Source organism: Pangasianodon hypophthalmus, chromosome 3, assembly GCF_027358585.1.
Source record: "Pangasianodon hypophthalmus isolate fPanHyp1 chromosome 3, fPanHyp1.pri, whole genome shotgun sequence".
In the NCBI taxonomy this organism is placed as follows: Eukaryota; Metazoa; Chordata; class Actinopteri; order Siluriformes; family Pangasiidae; genus Pangasianodon; species Pangasianodon hypophthalmus.
Genome location: NC_069712.1, coordinates 33,186,818 through 33,206,496, shown reverse-complemented (window position 1 = coordinate 33,206,496; position 19,679 = coordinate 33,186,818). Strand labels below are relative to the sequence as shown.

The window sequence follows — 19,679 nt, the reverse complement described above, 5'->3', positions numbered from 1 at the left end:
TCCGCAAACTGTGTTTTATTTTTTTGTAGCCGTCCTTAAAGAAGCAGAAATGAAAATATGCAATTTGCAAAATTAACGTTGGCTACGAAACTTACTACCTAACATGTTTTGTCAATTTTAAACAAACTTTTTCTCATAACTAGATGCTTGAATGTTATGAGCGGCCATCTTGGACAAGTGAAATTTTTTCTTTAGTGCAGTTTGCTATAGCTGTACCGTCACTCTGACTTCCTGTTTCAAAAGGAAATACATCAACACACAGAAACAAATCAAGGCTCGCGTGGGGATCTTTTAGAAAAAAAATGTGATCCTGTAAATCCTATAAAATACATCAAATGTGCGGAGAAAAAAAAACATGAGTATAAACAACACAAGCGTTTAAAAATTATTAATTCTGCTCAAATCGATGGACTTTACTGCTGGTTGCCGTGGTTGCACTGCTAGCAACAGGCTAGTGCGATATCCACACAAGCTAGCTACAGAACGTAACAGTCATAGATTCAAATCAGACAGAAAAATAAAATCGTAGACAGAAGTTGCTAGTGTGTAAAATGTGTACTGTATGTAGTGTCAGAATTGAAACAACCTTTTGCTCTTTAGGAATTTTGACACCTATTTTATGTGGAAATAGCGACTGGGGCTTTTTTGTTTTTACGTAAATCAAACACTTGTAGCTTGTAGCAGTAACCAAAAAACATCATGAAGTTAAAAAAAAAAAAGACACTTTGTCATATCTCTCACCCCGCCCATTTCGCATCACTAACAGTCGCGTCGCTGATCGAAAACACAATCACCGCTAGCTTTTCTTTTTCTTTCTGCAGCTAACATGTAATCCGGGTCTTAACTACGCAGTTTATAGTTAGCGTTACTTAGCTATGTTGCTAGCTTAGCTAATATTCCTTACTTATCCTGATGTTTGACACTATATCAAGTTAAAAAAAAAAAAGGAAGAAAAGCTACCGATGATGTCACAAGTCTCATGATTGGCTAATGAAGTGTAACTTAAGCTCCACCCTCACGGATCCAGTGACGCTTCAGGATAAATCTGTCGATCATGTGTTCTCATTAGAATATCAAACTTAGTGGCGTTTTATCGAATGTTTTGTATTTTTATTTCATTTCAAATGTGCAGGATGATTAACAGGACAACTCACATTTGATATAATAAACATTTTTATTTCCCACCATATTGTCTTGGACTAATATTATATTAGCACATATCAGATATTCATTTGTACCTTGGTGGTTTTGCATAGACGGACCAGGTCCAAAGTCCAAGGTCAAGGTCATGATTTAAGCAGCTTTTCAAAGGTTCCTTCTGTCAAACCTGTGAATACATCACACCTCGTTCTTCTCATCGTCTGAAATACGCGTGCGCTCGTTCCAGCCAGACTTCCAACGAGGAGATTTAAGGAAGGTGCCGTGAAACAGTTTCTTAATGTTTCTGTTTCCCCACATTTGGAAGGACGAGAATCTCAGGAGCCATTCCGTTCGGATCAGACGGATTGAACGTCACATCAAAGTGCGCATTAAAACGTTCACAGGCGGGAAGACGGACGCGCATCAACAGCTTTCTCGCCCTGAGAACTGAAGCAGAAAATAAAAAATGCTTCACCACACATTCCCTCACTACTGTGTGTGTGTGTGTGTGTGTGTGTGTTCTACAGTTGCTCTGAAGAGTGTGAGCCAATGTTCCAGTGTGTGTAAAACCCTGCGTTCACATTACAAGCCTCTGAAGTCATGCCTGCTTTCTCTTGTGGGCTTGTCTGGCATTTTGACCTTTTGGACCTTCTAAAAAAAAAAAAAATCAGGCAAAACATTCAGATTAATTTTGCATCCATTTCCTCGGATTTCGCTTTGAGGTTGAACTTTATCCCTGTGAAACTGCCTGCAACGTGTGCTTCATGAAGACAGAACGCAAGTGCACAAACTCAGCGGAGTATTTAAGTCCATAGCAGGGGTTTGGAGAACAACAACAGGAAACAGGAAGTGCAACAAAAACTGACGAAGATTGAGGCTTGGAAACGCACAATAATTATCGACAAGCCTTCGCAACGAGACAAAGGAACGTAAGTGTAGAAATAGGCTAATCAAAGCAGAAACACGGAACAGGTGAACACATTAGAGTAATAAACCAATGATAAGCAGGGGGAGGAGACAGGACTGAAATCAAAACAAATGTGCATGTAAATCTACACGACATGAGCGAAAAAACAAGCAGCATTCGGAACAGCGACTCGTCTGGGGGAAGGGGGGTGGGGTGGGGTGGGGTGGGGTGGGCGTTTGGTTATTCATGATAATATCTTAGGAAAGGACATGAGCGAAGGGGTGGAGTCACATCTTTCTGGAAGACTCGACGTGGAGGAGCTGATTATAATTATCGTTTCAGGACACCCTGGACATAGATATGTATTTTTCGCACTTGGTAAGCAGGAGCTAACTAATGATCTAACAAGCTAAGATTCGTCAACATAGTGTTTATTATGAAACTAGCTAGCATGCTGGCTAATGTTAGGTGTTCACTGATACACTACATGTCACAGCAGGACACCTGATTTTGATCCACCACTGTGAAGAAATTCGCAAGATGAAAACGTGACCGCAGCTTAAATGGTGGGGGTGGGGCATTGTTTATTTAGCTATGTGCTTGGAAAGCGTTCTGATAAACACAAGGCACATTTTGATGTTTTTTTGGTTTTAGCAACAGTGAAGATTGTTAGACTCCTGGCTAATCTTCTACGTTATTTTTGCTTGGACCTGGAGACAAAACGGCATTCGTTACTTCTACTTTCGTTTTGCTGTAGCTACAGCCAAGTCCTATTGAGCGTAATCTCGTAGGACCAGACGTGATCGCTAATGTACATCTGTACGTCTGTACGTCTGCAATGAGAACTTCGCTTCTCTCTAAAACCCGCCCTGATTTCCTGTAGTCTGTGCATTTCGAAGATCTGAGATTTCTTATAATAATTGCGTATCATTAACTAGAAATCGTAGCAGGCTACTTAATTTAATTGATAGCTAATTTTAGTTTGGTAATTAGTTTGGTAGTTTAATTAACGTTGCTAATATACTGTAGTGTGCTATTAAAATATTTTAAATATTTTATGCTAGCTCCTCCGATTTGTTCTGATTGAGCGGTGTTGATATAATATTGAATATATAAAACGAATATTTTGTGCTAAACACTATATCAAGCAGAAGAATTCAAATTAAGGCTAGCAGGGATGTCACATAGTGAAGTTTGCGATTAGCTCCATAAATTCAACCTAAGCTCCGTACTGGTTGACCGAGGGACGCTTGTCATTCATCTCTGGCTCGTTTCAGACTTTTACAGGAAAAGACTGAGGTCTGTTGCTAGTGTGAACGCAGGGTGATGACGCTAACTAGCGTGTTGCTTCTCATTTGTAACTGCTACGAATTAATAATAAAAAAAGCAACAGTCATGAAGCAACATGAGGTTCAGCCTCATTGTCCTGATTGTCTATCATCTCTTTCACTTCCTGTGCTACTTCTGGTGGACAAACTGTCCAAAATGGAGTTAATCGCGTTACCGTTAGCATAAAGATCATTCATGCTGAATATAGGAATCCCTGGAATCGGAACTTTTAAGTTGCCTCCGTACTGATCCGACTCCACCAGAGCTTTCTGTCTCTCGTAATACTTAGAGAACTTGTTGAAGATGATGGTGATGGGCAGTGCCACCACAAGGAGGCCGCACACGATGCACAGCGTCCCGATGAGCTTCCCAGCTAGCGTGACGGGATAGGTGTCTCCGTATCCGACTGTGGTCATGCTAATCGTGGCCCACCACCATCCGATGGGTATCGTCTGGAGCTCGGATTCATCCTCGTCTCTCTCTGCAAAGTACACGAGCACAGAGAAGATGGAAATCCCGACGGAGAGGAAGAGGACGAGCAGGCCGACCTCGTGGTAGCTGTGACGCAAAGTCGCGCCGAGAGATCGAAGTCCCACCGAGTGACGCGCTAACTTCAGTATCCTGAAGACGCGCATGAGCCTCAGGATCTGCACCACTTTCCCTACGTTCTCCAGCTCCTCGCTTTCCTCAGCGTCTGCTTTTTCCAGTGCTAACGTGGCGTAAAACGGTACCACGGAGACAAAATCGATGATGTTCAAAGCATTGCTGGCGAATTTACGGAGGCAAGGTGCTACCGCTAAGCGCACCACAAACTCGAACGTGAACCAGAGCACGCAAAAGGTCTCGAACACAGCTAGAACCGGATCCTCCACGGGTCTTTCGTTAGCGTCCACTTGATGGAACTCAGGCATGCTGTGAACACACATGGCCGCGATGCTGATCAGAACCACGCTCAGAGAAACCACCGCTAGCATCTTAGCCGTGAGCGAATGTCCCGGATTCTCGAGCCTCAGCCACAGCTGCTTCCGTTTCTCCGAGCACCAGGTGCCTTCAAACTTCTCCATGTCCTTCTCCAGCTCTGAAAACTCCTCCATGGTGGAATCGAAGCTCTCGTGAAGCTGATCGTCCTCGTTCCGGTCCCAGTCGTGCTCCTTTTCGCCTTCTTTCAGCTCGTGGAACTTGTTGCTGCAGCACGAGTCCAGATAAAGCTCCTTGATGCCCCAGTACTCGAGCTCCTGGCTGAAGCTGAACACGCACAGCTCCTCCATCAGATGGATTTTGCCCGTGTGGTAAAAGTTCAGCACGTAGCGGAAGAAGCGTGGGTTGCGGTCGAAGTAGAACTCATGCTCCGTCGCGCTGTAGTCGTCGCACAGCTCCAATATCGCCGACTCGGATCTGCAGAGGAGCAAACGCCCCAGACGAGTGTGTGGGAAGCACTGGAGGACCGAGCGAGACACTTTCTGCTTGAAGCCGCCCACGTTCAGGTTGAGGAAGTTCTCATCCGGGCCGCAGCGGTGCAGGATCTGCCCGTACACCATGATGGGGCGGAAAAAAAGGGGCGGGACAGAATGCAGGTCGTAGCTACGACTCCATCACCTGAGACATAAAGACAGAAAGACACCAAATGAGATAAACAATTAAAAATAAAATAAAGCTGAGCCATCATCCAGAAGAAATTAACTTAACACAGTATCGGAGTATCTTCACCTCAGGGTTTTTTTCTGAATTCCTGACTTTTTTTTTTTACTAAAATACGCAGCATGTGTTACACAAATACGTCATAAAATCACTGGAAACAACTAAACATTTATGGAAGGAGTCTCCAGTGTCAGCACTTTGTAACAGTCAGAAATGAAGCTGTAACTTTCGGAAATCTTCAGGACAGAGGAGTTTACGCTTCTCTGCGGTGACTCTGTAACGTGACAAGCTGCGTTTTTATTAACTTCAAGAGAGAGAGAAAGACAGAGGCTGGTCACGGGATGAAAAAAAAGGACCTTGTCATGTTACTGAGAAACCGCAAAGCGCAAACGTCTGTATTTTACTGACGCAAATATATACGTTTTAAAAACATTATCGCATGATCGAACTTTAAAAAGTAGCTTTAAGGAAGCATTTTTCTGAGTGTAAGATAAAAAACACTGAATGAGGAAGAGGGGAAAAGGAGCTCACAGGAGTTAAACATGATTAATTAGACTTTAATAAAGTTTAATATCGATAATAGTAGTTTGTTATGAGGGAGGAATTAAAGTGTAGAAGCATGAACAGTTCTGTGAAGCTCAGAAACTTCCCATTGTGGGTTTTTTTTTTTTTTTTTTGGAAATAAAAATAATAATAATCATTTTTATTATTACCCCAGAATTAATGTGGGTCTGGTGGTAAGAATATATGGCCTGAAATGAACTTTGAAAAAAATCTGAGTGTCATATTGCATTAATCTGATCCTGAGCTCTTTCTATTTTTGCTTTGCTTCAGTATCTGATTGCAGTGTAGAGCTCCAGAGCAGCAAAATCACCGAACAAACACATAAAAAAGAGCACAGCAATCAACTTTATCTGTCTAAAGTGTGAAAAAAAGCGTGCTGAGGTGAACTTTGTGAAAATCAGAGTGTCACGCAGCTGAGTGTGATGCTGTACCGACTTTTCCTGTGTTCCTGGTGTCTGATTGCATTGTAAAAATCAAACCACGACAAACCAAATACTGCTAATGGATATCGATTCCTCTGTGAGAAAGCCAAACAGAAAGCTTTTCACATCATTGTGAGCGTTTCTGATTGTGTCCTGATCTGTCCTGAGGGTCTCATCCTTCTCTCTCAGGTGGGACTGGATTTATTTCTCTTTTCTTTAGCAATAATAAGTTTCAGATAAGCATCAAGTGTGAGGAAAAGAGCTAGACAGTGACAAAGAAGCAAAAAAATCTTTACAATATCCTAATCCTGGGTTGTATTTTTTAAAAAATCAAGACGTGCTGTGATTTTTTTTTAAGTTCAAAACAGGTTCATGGGATAAAAAAATGATTAACAAATGAAATGTTTTACCTTCAGCTCAGTCCATCTGGGTTCCTTCCTGAAAGCTTCCTCCAGCTCCTGCTCCATCTCCACCATCCAGGGACTTTTCACAGAGAGAGGCAGAGAGGGACAGAGAGAGAGAGAGAGAGAGAGAGAGAGAGAGAGAGAGATGTTCTGGTCCCGCAGCCGCCACGGAGTTGCTCTGCGCATGCGCGTCATCCGCAGGCACTATCAGCAGCAGCACGTGAGCGCGCTCACTCGCGTCGCCTTCGCCGGGAACGCGCTTCGGGACACTTGTGACCAATAAATAAATAAATAAATAAATGAAATCAAGCAGGTTTGGAGATATTGAAAATGTGAAAAGAAAAGAAAAGAAAAGAACACGGGTTTAAAGCCTGATAAAGTGTTTTAGGCTGAAGAGAAACTCCCACCCCAAAAACAAACAAACAAACAAACAAACAAAAAATTTAAGATTTATTTCTAATACACGAAGCTGAAAATAGCACTAAAGTGTATTAATCCTCCTGCACACTATTCATCCCCCCCCTCCACAAACAAGTTCATTTATTGATAATAATAATATTAAAATAATAAAACTACTACTACTACTACTACTAGTAGTAGTACTAATAATAATAATAATAATAATAATAATAATAATAATAATAATAATTTATGTTTCGGTTTCGTGATATTTAGGATGATTTTAAATTAATCATTCTTGGAATATTAAGTAAGCATTTAAAAAAAAGCAGTTTGGAGAAGATAAAGGGAAAAAGCAGGAGTTAATGTCTAAATCACTCTTACATGTGTTTATAGATTCATGGATTCTGAAGATTTATAGCTGTTACACACATCTATTGTACAGTTTCTGAGGGGAGAAAATGATATTAAACTCCAACTACACAGTTAAATTCATTTCCAACAAAAGGGTTTAATTAAAAAAAAACATCTTTTGTAATATTTACAGTGACGTTACATGATTTGTTATTCTTTTAATGCTGTATGTGTGTTAATATAAAATATATATAAACATAAACTTTTATTAATCTCTCATAGGAAATCTGCATTGATAGTAAGAATAAAAGTAAGAATAGTGAGTTCAAACAAACAAACAAACAAATAAATAAATGAATAAGACAGTGGGAGTGTCAATATGAAGAATAAACAGAATGTAAAGTAGGAGTGTGATCAGAGAGAAAAACTTACACAAACTTACACACTTACACTTAAACAGTGTCACTAGAGTGGCACCATGTTGTGCCTTTAATGTGCATCTGAAAATGTGGAAATGTGCATATAGTGTATGTGTAGAGTGTATGTGTAGTGTGTATGTGTATAGTGTATGTGTATAGTGTATGTGTAGAGTGTATGTGTAGAGTGTATGTGTAGAGTGTATGTGTATAGTGTATGTGTAGTGTGTATGTGTAGAGTGTATGTGTATAGTGTATGTGTAGAGTGTATGTGTAGAGTGTATGTGTAGTGTGTATGTGTATAGTGTATGTGTAGAGTGTATGTGTAGAGTGTATGTGTATAGTGTATGTGTAGTGTGTATGTGTAGAGTGTATGTGTATAGTGTATGTGTAGAGTGTATGTGTAGAGTGTATGTGTAGTGTGTATGTGTATAGTGTATGTGTAGTGTGTATGTGTAGTGTGTATGTGTATAGTGTATGTGTAGAGTGTATGTGTATAGTGTATGTGTAGAGTGTATGTGTATAGTGTATGTGTAGAGTGTATGTGTATAGTGTATGTGTAGAGTGTATGTGTAGAGTGTATGTGTAGAGTGTATGTGTAGAGTGTATGTGTATAGTGTATGTGTAGTGTGTATGTGTAGAGTGTATGTGTATAGTGTATGTGTAGAGTGTATGTGTAGAGTGTATGTGTAGTGTGTATGTGTATAGTGTATGTGTAGTGTGTATGTGTAGTGTGTATGTGTATAGTGTATGTGTAGTGTGTATGTGTAGAGTGTATGTGTAGAGTGTATGTGTAGAGTGTATGTGTAGAGTGTATGTGTAGTGTGTATGTGTATAGTGTATGTGTAGAGTGTATGTGTAGAGTGTATGTGTATAGTGTATGTGTAGAGTGTATGTGTAGAGTGTATGTGTATAGTGTATGTGTAGAGTGTATGTGTATAGTGTATGTGTAGTGTGTATGTGTAGAGTGTATGTGTATAGTGTATGTGTAGAGTGTATGTGTAGAGTGTATGTGTAGTGTGTATGTGTATAGTGTATGTGTAGTGTGTATGTGTAGAGTGTATGTGTATAGTGTATGTGTAGTGTGTATGTGTAGAGTGTATGTGTAGTGTGTATGTGTAGAGTGTATGTGTAGTGTGTATGTGTAGAGTGTATGTGTATAGTGTATGTGTAGAGTGTATGTGTATAGTGTATGTGTAGTGTGTATGTGTATAGTGTATGTGTAGAGTGTATGTGTATAGTGTATGTGTAGTGTGTATGTGTAGTGTGTATGTGTATAGTGTATGTGTATAGTGTATGTGTAGTGTGTATGTGTAGAGTGTATGTGTAGTGTGTATGTGTAGAGTGTATGTGTATAGTGTATGTGTAGAGTGTATGTGTATAGTGTATGTGTAGTGTGTATGTGTAGAGTGTATGTGTAGAGTGTATGTGTAGAGTGTATGTGTAGTGTGTATGTGTAGTGTATGTGTAGTGTGTATGTGTAGTGTGTATGTGTAGAGTGTATGTGTAGTGTATGTGTAGAGTGTATGTGTATAGTGTATGTGTAGTGTGTATGTGTAGTGTGTATGTGTAGAGTGTATGTGTAGAGTGTATGTGTAGTGTGTATGTGTAGAGTGTATGTGTAGAGTGTATGTGTATAGTGTATGTGTATAGTGTATGTGTAGTGTGTATGTGTAGAGTGTATGTGTAGAGTGTATGTGTAGTGTGTATGTGTAGAGTGTATGTGTAGAGTGTATGTGTAGTGTGTATGTGTAGAGTGTATGTGTAGAGTGTATGTGTAGAGTGTATGTGTAGAGTGTATGTGTAGAGTGTATGTGTAGTGTGTATGTGTATAGTGTATGTGTAGAGTGTATGTGTATAGTGTATGTGTATGTGTAGTGTATGTGTAGTGTGTATGTGTATAGTGTATGTGTAGTGTGTATGTGTATAGTGTATGTGTATAGTGTATGTGTATAGTGTATGTGTAGAGTGTATGTGTAGTGTGTATGTGTAGTGTGTATGTGTAGTGTGTATGTGTAGAGTGTATGTGTAGTGTGTATGTGTAGAGTGTATGTGTAGTGTGTATGTGTAGAGTGTATGTGTAGTGTGTATGTGTAGTGTGTATGTGTAGTGTGTATGTGTAGTGTGTATGTGTAGTGTATGTGTAGAGTGTATGTGTATAGTGTATGTGTAGAGTGTATGTGTATAGTGTATGTGTAGTGTGTATGTGTAGAGTGTATGTGTAGTGTGTATGTGTAGTGTGTATGTGTATAGTGTATGTGTAGAGTGTATGTGTAGTGTGTATGTGTATAGTGTATGTGTAGTGTGTATGTGTAGAGTGTATGTGTAGTGTGTATGTGTATAGTGTATGTGTAGAGTGTATGTGTAGAGTGTATGTGTAGAGTGTATGTGTATAGTGTATGTGTAGTGTGTATGTGTAGAGTGTATGTGTATAGTGTATGTGTAGAGTGTATGTGTAGAGTGTATGTGTAGTGTGTATGTGTATAGTGTATGTGTAGTGTGTATGTGTAGAGTGTATGTGTATAGTGTATGTGTAGTGTGTATGTGTAGAGTGTATGTGTAGTGTGTATGTGTAGAGTGTATGTGTAGTGTGTATGTGTAGAGTGTATGTGTATAGTGTATGTGTAGAGTGTATGTGTATAGTGTATGTGTAGTGTGTATGTGTATAGTGTATGTGTAGAGTGTATGTGTATAGTGTATGTGTAGTGTGTATGTGTAGTGTGTATGTGTAGTGTGTATGTGTATAGTGTATGTGTATAGTGTATGTGTAGTGTGTATGTGTAGAGTGTATGTGTAGTGTGTATGTGTAGAGTGTATGTGTATAGTGTATGTGTAGAGTGTATGTGTATAGTGTATGTGTAGTGTGTATGTGTAGAGTGTATGTGTAGAGTGTATGTGTAGAGTGTATGTGTAGTGTGTATGTGTAGTGTATGTGTAGTGTGTATGTGTAGTGTGTATGTGTAGAGTGTATGTGTAGTGTATGTGTAGAGTGTATGTGTATAGTGTATGTGTAGTGTGTATGTGTAGTGTGTATGTGTAGAGTGTATGTGTAGAGTGTATGTGTAGTGTGTATGTGTAGAGTGTATGTGTAGAGTGTATGTGTATAGTGTATGTGTATAGTGTATGTGTAGTGTGTATGTGTAGAGTGTATGTGTAGAGTGTATGTGTAGTGTGTATGTGTAGAGTGTATGTGTAGAGTGTATGTGTAGTGTGTATGTGTAGAGTGTATGTGTAGAGTGTATGTGTATAGTGTATGTGTAGAGTGTATGTGTATAGTGTATGTGTAGTGTGTATGTGTAGAGTGTATGTGTAGAGTGTATGTGTAGTGTGTATGTGTAGTGTGTATGTGTATAGTGTATGTGTAGAGTGTATGTGTAGTGTGTATGTGTATAGTGTATGTGTAGTGTGTATGTGTAGAGTGTATGTGTAGTGTGTATGTGTATAGTGTATGTGTAGAGTGTATGTGTATAGTGTATGTGTAGAGTGTATGTGTATAGTGTATGTGTAGTGTGTATGTGTAGAGTGTATGTGTATAGTGTATGTGTAGAGTGTATGTGTAGAGTGTATGTGTAGTGTGTATGTGTATAGTGTATGTGTAGTGTGTATGTGTAGAGTGTATGTGTATAGTGTATGTGTAGTGTGTATGTGTAGAGTGTATGTGTAGTGTGTATGTGTAGAGTGTATGTGTAGTGTGTATGTGTAGAGTGTATGTGTATAGTGTATGTGTAGAGTGTATGTGTATAGTGTATGTGTAGTGTGTATGTGTATAGTGTATGTGTAGAGTGTATGTGTATAGTGTATGTGTAGTGTGTATGTGTAGTGTGTATGTGTAGTGTGTATGTGTATAGTGTATGTGTATAGTGTATGTGTAGTGTGTATGTGTAGAGTGTATGTGTAGTGTGTATGTGTAGAGTGTATGTGTATAGTGTATGTGTAGAGTGTATGTGTATAGTGTATGTGTAGTGTGTATGTGTAGAGTGTATGTGTAGAGTGTATGTGTAGAGTGTATGTGTAGTGTGTATGTGTAGTGTATGTGTAGTGTGTATGTGTAGAGTGTATGTGTATAGTGTATGTGTAGTGTGTATGTGTAGTGTGTATGTGTAGTGTGTATGTGTAGAGTGTATGTGTAGTGTATGTGTAGAGTGTATGTGTATAGTGTATGTGTAGTGTGTATGTGTAGTGTGTATGTGTAGAGTGTATGTGTAGAGTGTATGTGTAGTGTGTATGTGTAGAGTGTATGTGTAGAGTGTATGTGTATAGTGTATGTGTATAGTGTATGTGTAGTGTGTATGTGTAGAGTGTATGTGTAGAGTGTATGTGTAGTGTGTATGTGTAGAGTGTATGTGTAGAGTGTATGTGTAGTGTGTATGTGTAGAGTGTATGTGTAGAGTGTATGTGTAGAGTGTATGTGTAGAGTGTATGTGTATAGTGTATGTGTATGTGTAGTGTATGTGTAGTGTGTATGTGTATAGTGTATGTGTAGTGTGTATGTGTAGTGTGTATGTGTAGAGTGTATGTGTAGTGTGTATGTGTAGAGTGTATGTGTAGTGTATGTGTAGAGTGTATGTGTATAGTGTATGTGTAGTGTGTATGTGTAGTGTGTATGTGTAGAGTGTATGTGTAGAGTGTATGTGTAGTGTGTATGTGTAGAGTGTATGTGTAGAGTGTATGTGTATAGTGTATGTGTATAGTGTATGTGTAGTGTGTATGTGTAGAGTGTATGTGTAGAGTGTATGTGTAGTGTGTATGTGTAGAGTGTATGTGTAGAGTGTATGTGTAGAGTGTATGTGTATAGTGTATGTGTAGAGTGTATGTGTAGAGTGTATGTGTATAGTGTATGTGTATGTGTAGTGTGTATGTGTATAGTGTATGTGTAGTGTGTATGTGTAGAGTGTATGTGTATAGTGTATGTGTAGAGTGTATGTGTAGTGTGTATGTGTAGTGTGTATGTGTAGTGTGTATGTGTAGAGTGTATGTGTAGTGTGTATGTGTAGAGTGTATGTGTAGTGTGTATGTGTAGAGTGTATGTGTAGAGTGTATGTGTAGTGTGTATGTGTAGTGTGTATGTGTAGTGTGTATGTGTAGTGTATGTGTAGAGTGTATGTGTATAGTGTATGTGTAGAGTGTATGTGTATAGTGTATGTGTAGTGTGTATGTGTAGAGTGTATGTGTAGAGTGTATGTGTAGTGTGTATGTGTAGTGTGTATGTGTATAGTGTATGTGTAGAGTGTATGTGTAGTGTGTATGTGTATAGTGTATGTGTAGTGTGTATGTGTAGAGTGTATGTGTAGTGTGTATGTGTATAGTGTATGTGTAGAGTGTATGTGTAGAGTGTATGTGTAGAGTGTATGTGTAGTGTGTATGTGTAGTGTGTATGTGTATAGTGTATGTGTAGAGTGTATGTGTAGAGTGTATGTGTAGTGTGTATGTGTAGAGTGTATGTGTAGTGTGTATGTGTAGTGTGTATGTGTAGAGTGTATGTGTAGAGTGTATGTGTAGTGTGTATGTGTAGAGTGTATGTGTAGTGTGTATGTGTAGTGTGTATGTGTAGAGTGTATGTGTAGAGTGTATGTGTAGAGTGTATGTGTAGAGTGTATGTGTAGTGTGTATGTGTAGTGTGTATGTGTAGAGTGTATGTGTAGAGTGTATGTGTAGAGTGTATGTGTAGTGTGTATGTGTAGAGTGTATGTGTAGTGTGTATGTGTAGTGTGTATGTGTAGTGTGTATGTGTAGTGTATGTGTAGAGTGTATGTGTAGTGTATGTGTAGAGTGTATGTGTAGAGTGTATGTGTAGTGTGTATGTGTAGAGTGTATGTGTAGTGTGTATGTGTAGTGTGTATGTGTAGAGTGTATGTGTATAGTGTATGTGTAGTGTGTATGTGTAGAGTGTATGTGTAGAGTGTATGTGTAGAGTGTATGTGTAGTGTGTATGTGTAGAGTGTATGTGTAGTGTGTATGTGTAGTGTGTATGTGTAGAGTGTATGTGTAGAGTGTATGTGTAGTGTGTATGTGTAGAGTGTATGTGTAGAGTGTATGTGTAGTGTGTATGTGTAGAGTGTATGTGTAGAGTGTATGTGTAGTGTGTATGTGTAGTGTGTATGTGTAGAGTGTATGTGTAGAGTGTATGTGTATCTGGCTCAGTTTAAGGCACACTTTGCAGATTAAAGCTTTCCATTTCCACACTTGCAGGTTTCAGTTCCCCTCCAGTGAGAGAGAAAAGTACTGTTTAGTACCTTTTTGTCTGGAATTGCAGTCTGTGAGTTGGGATCAGTTTCAGCTTGTTGAGGAAAAGCAGCCAATCTGTTTGAAATCTCTCCTGAACATGATCTGTAATTTTCTTTAGCTCGACCTTGATTTGTCCGCTAGAGGTCGCTGTAGTCACAGAGTTCAGTCAACTGGCAGGTTTATTTCTTCACTGTGTTCACATCCTTTCAGAATAAGTAGCTTCTATTAAAATAAATGTGTTGTTTGCGTAGGGAAATAGCAGTATTATGAATATAACTGAAATATACAACTGAAACCTGTCTTTTCTGCTGTAGTCTATTTTGTTTTACGAAAATCATTAGAGCAAAAGAAAACACGCCAGCACGTTTATCCTCATCATGAAATCCAGATTGTACGATTACGCAAATTAAAAAATCTCTGCATCCTGACACAACGTGTCCTCATGTGGCCTGAATTTGCATACTGGAACATGATTGGCTCTTATATTTTATGACGCAGTAACACTCGTTTGTTGCGTGTTTGACATTCACGCTATTCTCCCATGTGATGTTTGGCTCCATGTTAGTTAGGAAAATGTCGCAACACCACTGGCGAGACATTTATTTATATAGATCATGACAAATTGCGTACTTTAATTCATTTCTGTCAAAAGGATTTAATATAAAAAAACATGATTTGATATACTTAGGGTGAAGTTAAATTATTTGTTAGTCCTGGAATATTGAGTGTGCAGGTTATAGTAATGAGGGCACACTTCAACGATAAACAAACAAACAAACAAACAAATTAATGAAATAACTAAAATAACAACCTTGCAGAATGATGACACCTAAACCTCCAATCATTATTAGATTAAAGTAGTAAGTTGATTTAACAGTAAATGAGACATTTACGCTGAAACAGAACAATTCATTCTGAATATTTCGACACTCACCTGGTCGTTTCGTCCACACGAGGGCAGTGTTGCTCTTCTAACGTGCAGAAACACTGAAACGTGGCTTTTCATATAAAACTCATCAAAAATACACTCATTTGTACAATTTTATTCTTTGAATATAACCGATATAGTTAATGAATATAAATAATCAAGAAAAAAAAAACAACACAACATTGTCTTTCCCTTTATATATATAGAAATGTTTGGCGTCTGGCATTTGCGTCTTTAACCAGTAGCACTTTGCATGATGCAAATCTAAAGACCGTGAGCTTTTCTTTCCTGTTAGCTCCATTAGCTTCATAGCTGAAATGCAGATGCGGGAAGCTCATTGAGTACATCTGAGTTAAAAGAGAAGGTGTGTAACTTTAATCGTACCTTAAAACATTAGAGAAAATCTGTACATCAGAGTTTATTCTGGAAGTATAAAAAGTTCTGTAAACATCTAACAGAATGTAATATTATTGACAAAAAAAAGGTTAAATAGAAAAAAGTCATTGTGCGTGTGGAGTGTGGTTTAGTGAGAGGACTTTTGAAGAATTGCAGAATGAGCAACAACAAATTTCCCACAAGTCTATAATGAAAATGTTATTTTCTGTAGTGGCAATCAGTTAATAATAATAATAATAATAGTAATAATAATTACACGAGCACACACACATCAAAGGTTTCAGTCAGAGTTAAGCCCATTTTACACCCGGACCCACGCAATGACACAATTGTTGTGTAATGTTTATCGCATGTTCTATTTCTGCTGTGATTTCTAGCTAAGAACAGGACGTTGTGATGTGATCGGATATAATGGTAATGTTTATACATTTAGAATCTGATGGAACAGTATGGTATTTGCAGGCTGTATTTAATAATTCTGTGCAGAAAAGAAAGCACAGAAATGAAAAGAACGCACGGGGAACGTCAGCGGCGTGGAGCGTGCTGCGTCCGCTCTGGTGTAAAACCGACTTCATGCAATGATTAATGTTATAAAGCTGTTAATAACCAGGATGATTGTCTTCTGCATGAAAAATCAACAGGGTTCATCAACTGAGGAATACATTTCACTGTGGAGGAGTGAGGGAGAGAGAGAGAGAGAGAGAGAGAGAGAGACACACAGAGAGAGACAGGTATAATCAGAGAGAGAGAGAATAAGAGAGAGAGAGACAGATAGAGAGAGACACACAGAGAGAGACAGGTATAATCAGAGAGAGAGAGAATAAGAGAGAGAGAGACAGAGAGAGAGAGACACACAGAGAGAGACAGGTATAATCAGAGAGAGAGAGAATAAGAGAGAGAGAGACAGATAGAGAGAGACACACAGAGAGAGACAGGTATAATCAGAGAGAGAGAGAATAAGAGAGAGAGAGACAGATAGAGAGAGAGAGACACAGAGAGAGACAGGTATAATCAGAGAGAGAATAAGAGAGAGAGAGACAGATAGAGAGAGAGAGACAGATAGATAGATAGATAGAGAGAGACAGATAGAGAGAGACAGTATCAGGTGAGTGGGGAGTGACAGAGGGGGCAGTAGCTGTACTTGGTGATGTCCTGCTCGTGAGCACAGTGTTTACACACACCACACATCCAGAACTGATAATCAGAGATACTCCGGCCCGTCACGATACACGTGGGCAGCTTTCCCTCCGCGCTGAGACACAGAGAGAGAGAGAGAGAGAGAGAGAGAGAGAATATTACTGTCAGTGCTGCTATCATACCAGGGACAAAGTATTTCTGCACAGCGCTAAACTGGAGGCTATAATCTTTTGTTCCTTGAGTAAATGTGTGTGAGAGAGAGAGAGAGAGAGAGAGCGATAGAGATACAGAGAGAGAGAGCGATAGAGATACAGAGAGAGAGAGAGAGCGATAGAGATACAGAGAGAGAGAGAGAGAGTGATAGAGATACAGAGAGAGAGAGAGAGAGAGAGCGATAGAGATACAGAGAGAGAGAGAGAGAGAGAGCGATAGAGATACAGAGAGAGAGAGAGAGAGTGATAGAGATACAGAGAGAGAGAGAGAGAGAGAGCGATAGAGATACAGAGAGAGAGAGAGAGAGAGAGAGAGCGATAGAGATACAGAGAGAGAGAGAGAGAGAGAGAGAGAGTGATAGAGATACAGAGAGAGAGAGAGAGCGATAGAGATACAGAGAGAGAGAGAGAGAGAGAGAGAGCGATAGAGCGATAGAGATACAGAGAGAGAGAGAGTGGGAGAGAGAGAGCGATAGAGATACAGAGAGAGAGAGAGAGCGAGAGAGAGAGCGAGAGATACAGAGAGAGAGAGAGAGAGAGCGATAGAGATACAGAGAGAGAGAGAGCGATAGAGAGAGCGATAGAGATACAGAGAGAGAGAGAGAGAGAGAGAGAGCGATAGAGATACAGAGAGAGAGAGAGCGATAGAGATACAGAGAGAGAGAGAGAGAGAGAGAGAGAGAGAGAGAGAGAGAGCGATAGAGATACAGAGAGAGAGAGAGAGAGAGAGAGAGAGAGATACAGAGATACAGAGAGAGAGAGAGAGAGAGAGAGAGAGAGAGAGACCTGTCGTCTGTGCTCTCCAGCTGGCTCTTGCGGTTGTCTTTAGGCGGATGTTTGGTGAAGATCTGCAGCGCGAGCTCCTCGTACAGCTGCCTCTGCTCAGCGCTCAGGCTCTCCAGAGACTCCAGCTTGATGAAGGCGCGCGAGCAGGTGGCGAAGGCGCGGTGAGCCGAGGAGCACACGGCCAGGAGAGAGTAGATCTCCACGGCGGGGATGATGTCCTCGTAATCACGCAGGTGGAGGGCTGGAGGGTGGAGACGACGGAGAAAGAGACGAAGATACTGTCTTAAAGCTGACACGACATCTGATCAGAAACCATATTAAAGAAAATAAATTATTTAATCCAATTTAGAGTATGAAGTAAAATCAAAACCTAAAGGGGTTAGACGATAAAATAATCAGAACTTCAGGGTTAAAATTTCTCTGAAACATTTTTTTTTCAACAATCTTTCCACAGAACTAGAGCGCTTTTGCTTTTTCCCCTCGAATACATGGTGCTTTCTGCTCCATTTACAACACCATTCTCTATACGCTCATATGGCAGCACTCTCTGTGTGTGTGTGTGTGTGTGTGTGTGTATATATGTGTGTGTGTGTGTGTGTGTGTATATGTGTGTGTGTGTTATGCTATGCAATGATGCGCTACATGTGCACGTCTGGTGGAAAAATCACGATGTAGACATAGATATGAGCCGCTCTTACACACATGCTGCGTCACACACGTGCAAATGCGTGCGCACACACCCACAGACACACACAGACACACACAGACACCCACAGACACACACAGACACACACAGACACACACAGACACACACAGACACACACAGACACACACCTCACCACTACAGGTAGTTAGTGTTTGTGTTACTGTGAGTCCTTAGATATACAATGGACACCTTTTAATGTCCTGGTGAGTTCAGTTCTTTACACACACACACACACACACACACACACACACACACACACACAGTAGTATTGTAATGTTTAGGTGAATATAAGCGTGAAGAGTGTGTAGTGTGTACGGTGTGTTACCTGTGTTCATCGAGGCCTCCACGTTGCCGTTGTAGAGCTGTCTCTGAGCCAGCAGGAAGTAGTGATAGGCCTCGGCTCCTCGCCACGCTTTATCCACGATGTGACTGTCTGCGGAGGTGGCGTCCTCTTCTAACAACCCAGCCAGTGCGGAGATGGCCTGAGGAACACACACACACACACACACACACACACACACGCTCTCATCATCTGGACTACAAATAACCCTCTTTATCTCTAATTACTACGGAGCCGAGACAGAAACACGTCAGCGTTCGGTTTAATTACTGACTGAAAGGTGGACTTGACTCTGAGTCATAAAGCAGCGTGTGTCATGCTGTTACAGTAAAATAATCAACGACAGTGTGCTGCGATGTGGCTCTTATTAGTTGCTCTTATTTTACTAGAACAGCACGTCCTGAGAGTGTTTTACTCCTCTTATACAACAGCAGTGTGTCGACAATTACAATTTTTAATTATTAAAAAAAAAAAAAAAAAAAAAGACATGCGCTTTATCCGTTTATAGTTATAATATAGTTTAATCTTCTTGTTCTCACTTACGTTACAGCAGCTGTAAAGAACCGTTGCCTCACCGGCGTCTCCTTATTCTCTCTTTTAATTTAAAAGCTTGTCATGCTACTTTCTGGGAAACTCCTCTATCCTGAAGTCGTCGGAAGTTAAAGTTACAGCTGCTACAAAACCCTGTGACACTGGAGACTCCTTCCACAGACAAATAAACTTCGTCACATCGACTATTTAATTGCGTTATATTTAATAGTTGCTATAGAAACGATAAAGTATCAGAACGAGCGCATTAATATAAACCTGTGATTGGCAGCTGCACTCTGCAGTCAGAGAAAATGAGAAAAATAAGAAGGGAAAGCTGGAAGATTAGCATTACCTCCGATTTCTTGCCCTTGGCTCTGCTTTGCTGAGAGTGTTTGACCTGATTGTGGTAATTTTCCACCAGCAGGGCGGCGAGCACGTACAGCTTCTTCACCCTCAGCGGCCTCGTCCGCTTCTTCGCCTCGTCCTCTGCGATCTGAGCCGAGAGACGAGTGTTTTCCTTTCAGTTTTAATTCACTCTAATATTTAGGAACGCGTTGTGAGCAGGCTTTCAGTGACAATGACGCAACAGAAAGAAACAGAACATTTTCTATTTACTAGGATGAATAGATTTTCTAATTAAATAATTACGGCCCACTGAATCTGAAGGCTGTGTTTTTCCAGATTAAAATGAACTGACGTTGTTGTGGTTGTGGTTGTGGTTGTTGTTGTTGTTGTTCAGTTCCTCATGTTCCTCACACACTGGTCCCTTGCACTCACTAATGAGGTTTCTCTGCAACTCTTTTAGATTTGTGCATGAGAAAACCCTGAGTGAGAACAGCAGGTGT

At 40.0% G+C, this 19,679-nt stretch overlaps 2 protein-coding genes across 2 annotated transcripts in view; both read right to left on the bottom strand.

Annotated features, from left to right (window-relative positions):
- Positions 1 to 989: 989 nt before the first annotated feature.
- On the bottom strand, positions 990 to 6,538 carry kcns3a (potassium voltage-gated channel, delayed-rectifier, subfamily S, member 3a). The gene is made up of 2 exons (XM_026939398.3): positions 6,411 to 6,538; positions 990 to 4,972 (listed from the first exon to the last, which is right to left on the bottom strand). The coding sequence occupies exon 2, from the start codon at positions 4,912 to 4,914 to the stop codon at positions 3,466 to 3,468; it is 1,449 nt and encodes a 482-aa protein (XP_026795199.1). The 5' UTR covers positions 4,915 to 4,972; positions 6,411 to 6,538; the 3' UTR covers positions 990 to 3,465.
- Positions 6,539 to 15,129: 8,591 nt separating this feature from the next.
- wdr35 (WD repeat domain 35) overlaps positions 15,130 to 19,679 on the bottom strand; it is a 25,421-nt gene continuing 20,871 nt past the window's right edge. Inside the window, exons 25-28 of the mRNA XM_053232959.1 lie at positions 19,187 to 19,327; positions 18,289 to 18,445; positions 17,258 to 17,498; positions 15,130 to 16,374 (exon numbers count right to left, since the gene is read on the bottom strand). Of these exons, the coding sequence (XP_053088934.1) occupies positions 16,224 to 16,374; positions 17,258 to 17,498; positions 18,289 to 18,445; positions 19,187 to 19,327 (690 nt within the window). The 3' untranslated portion in view covers positions 15,130 to 16,223. The remainder of the gene's footprint in view (positions 16,375 to 17,257; positions 17,499 to 18,288; positions 18,446 to 19,186; positions 19,328 to 19,679) is intronic.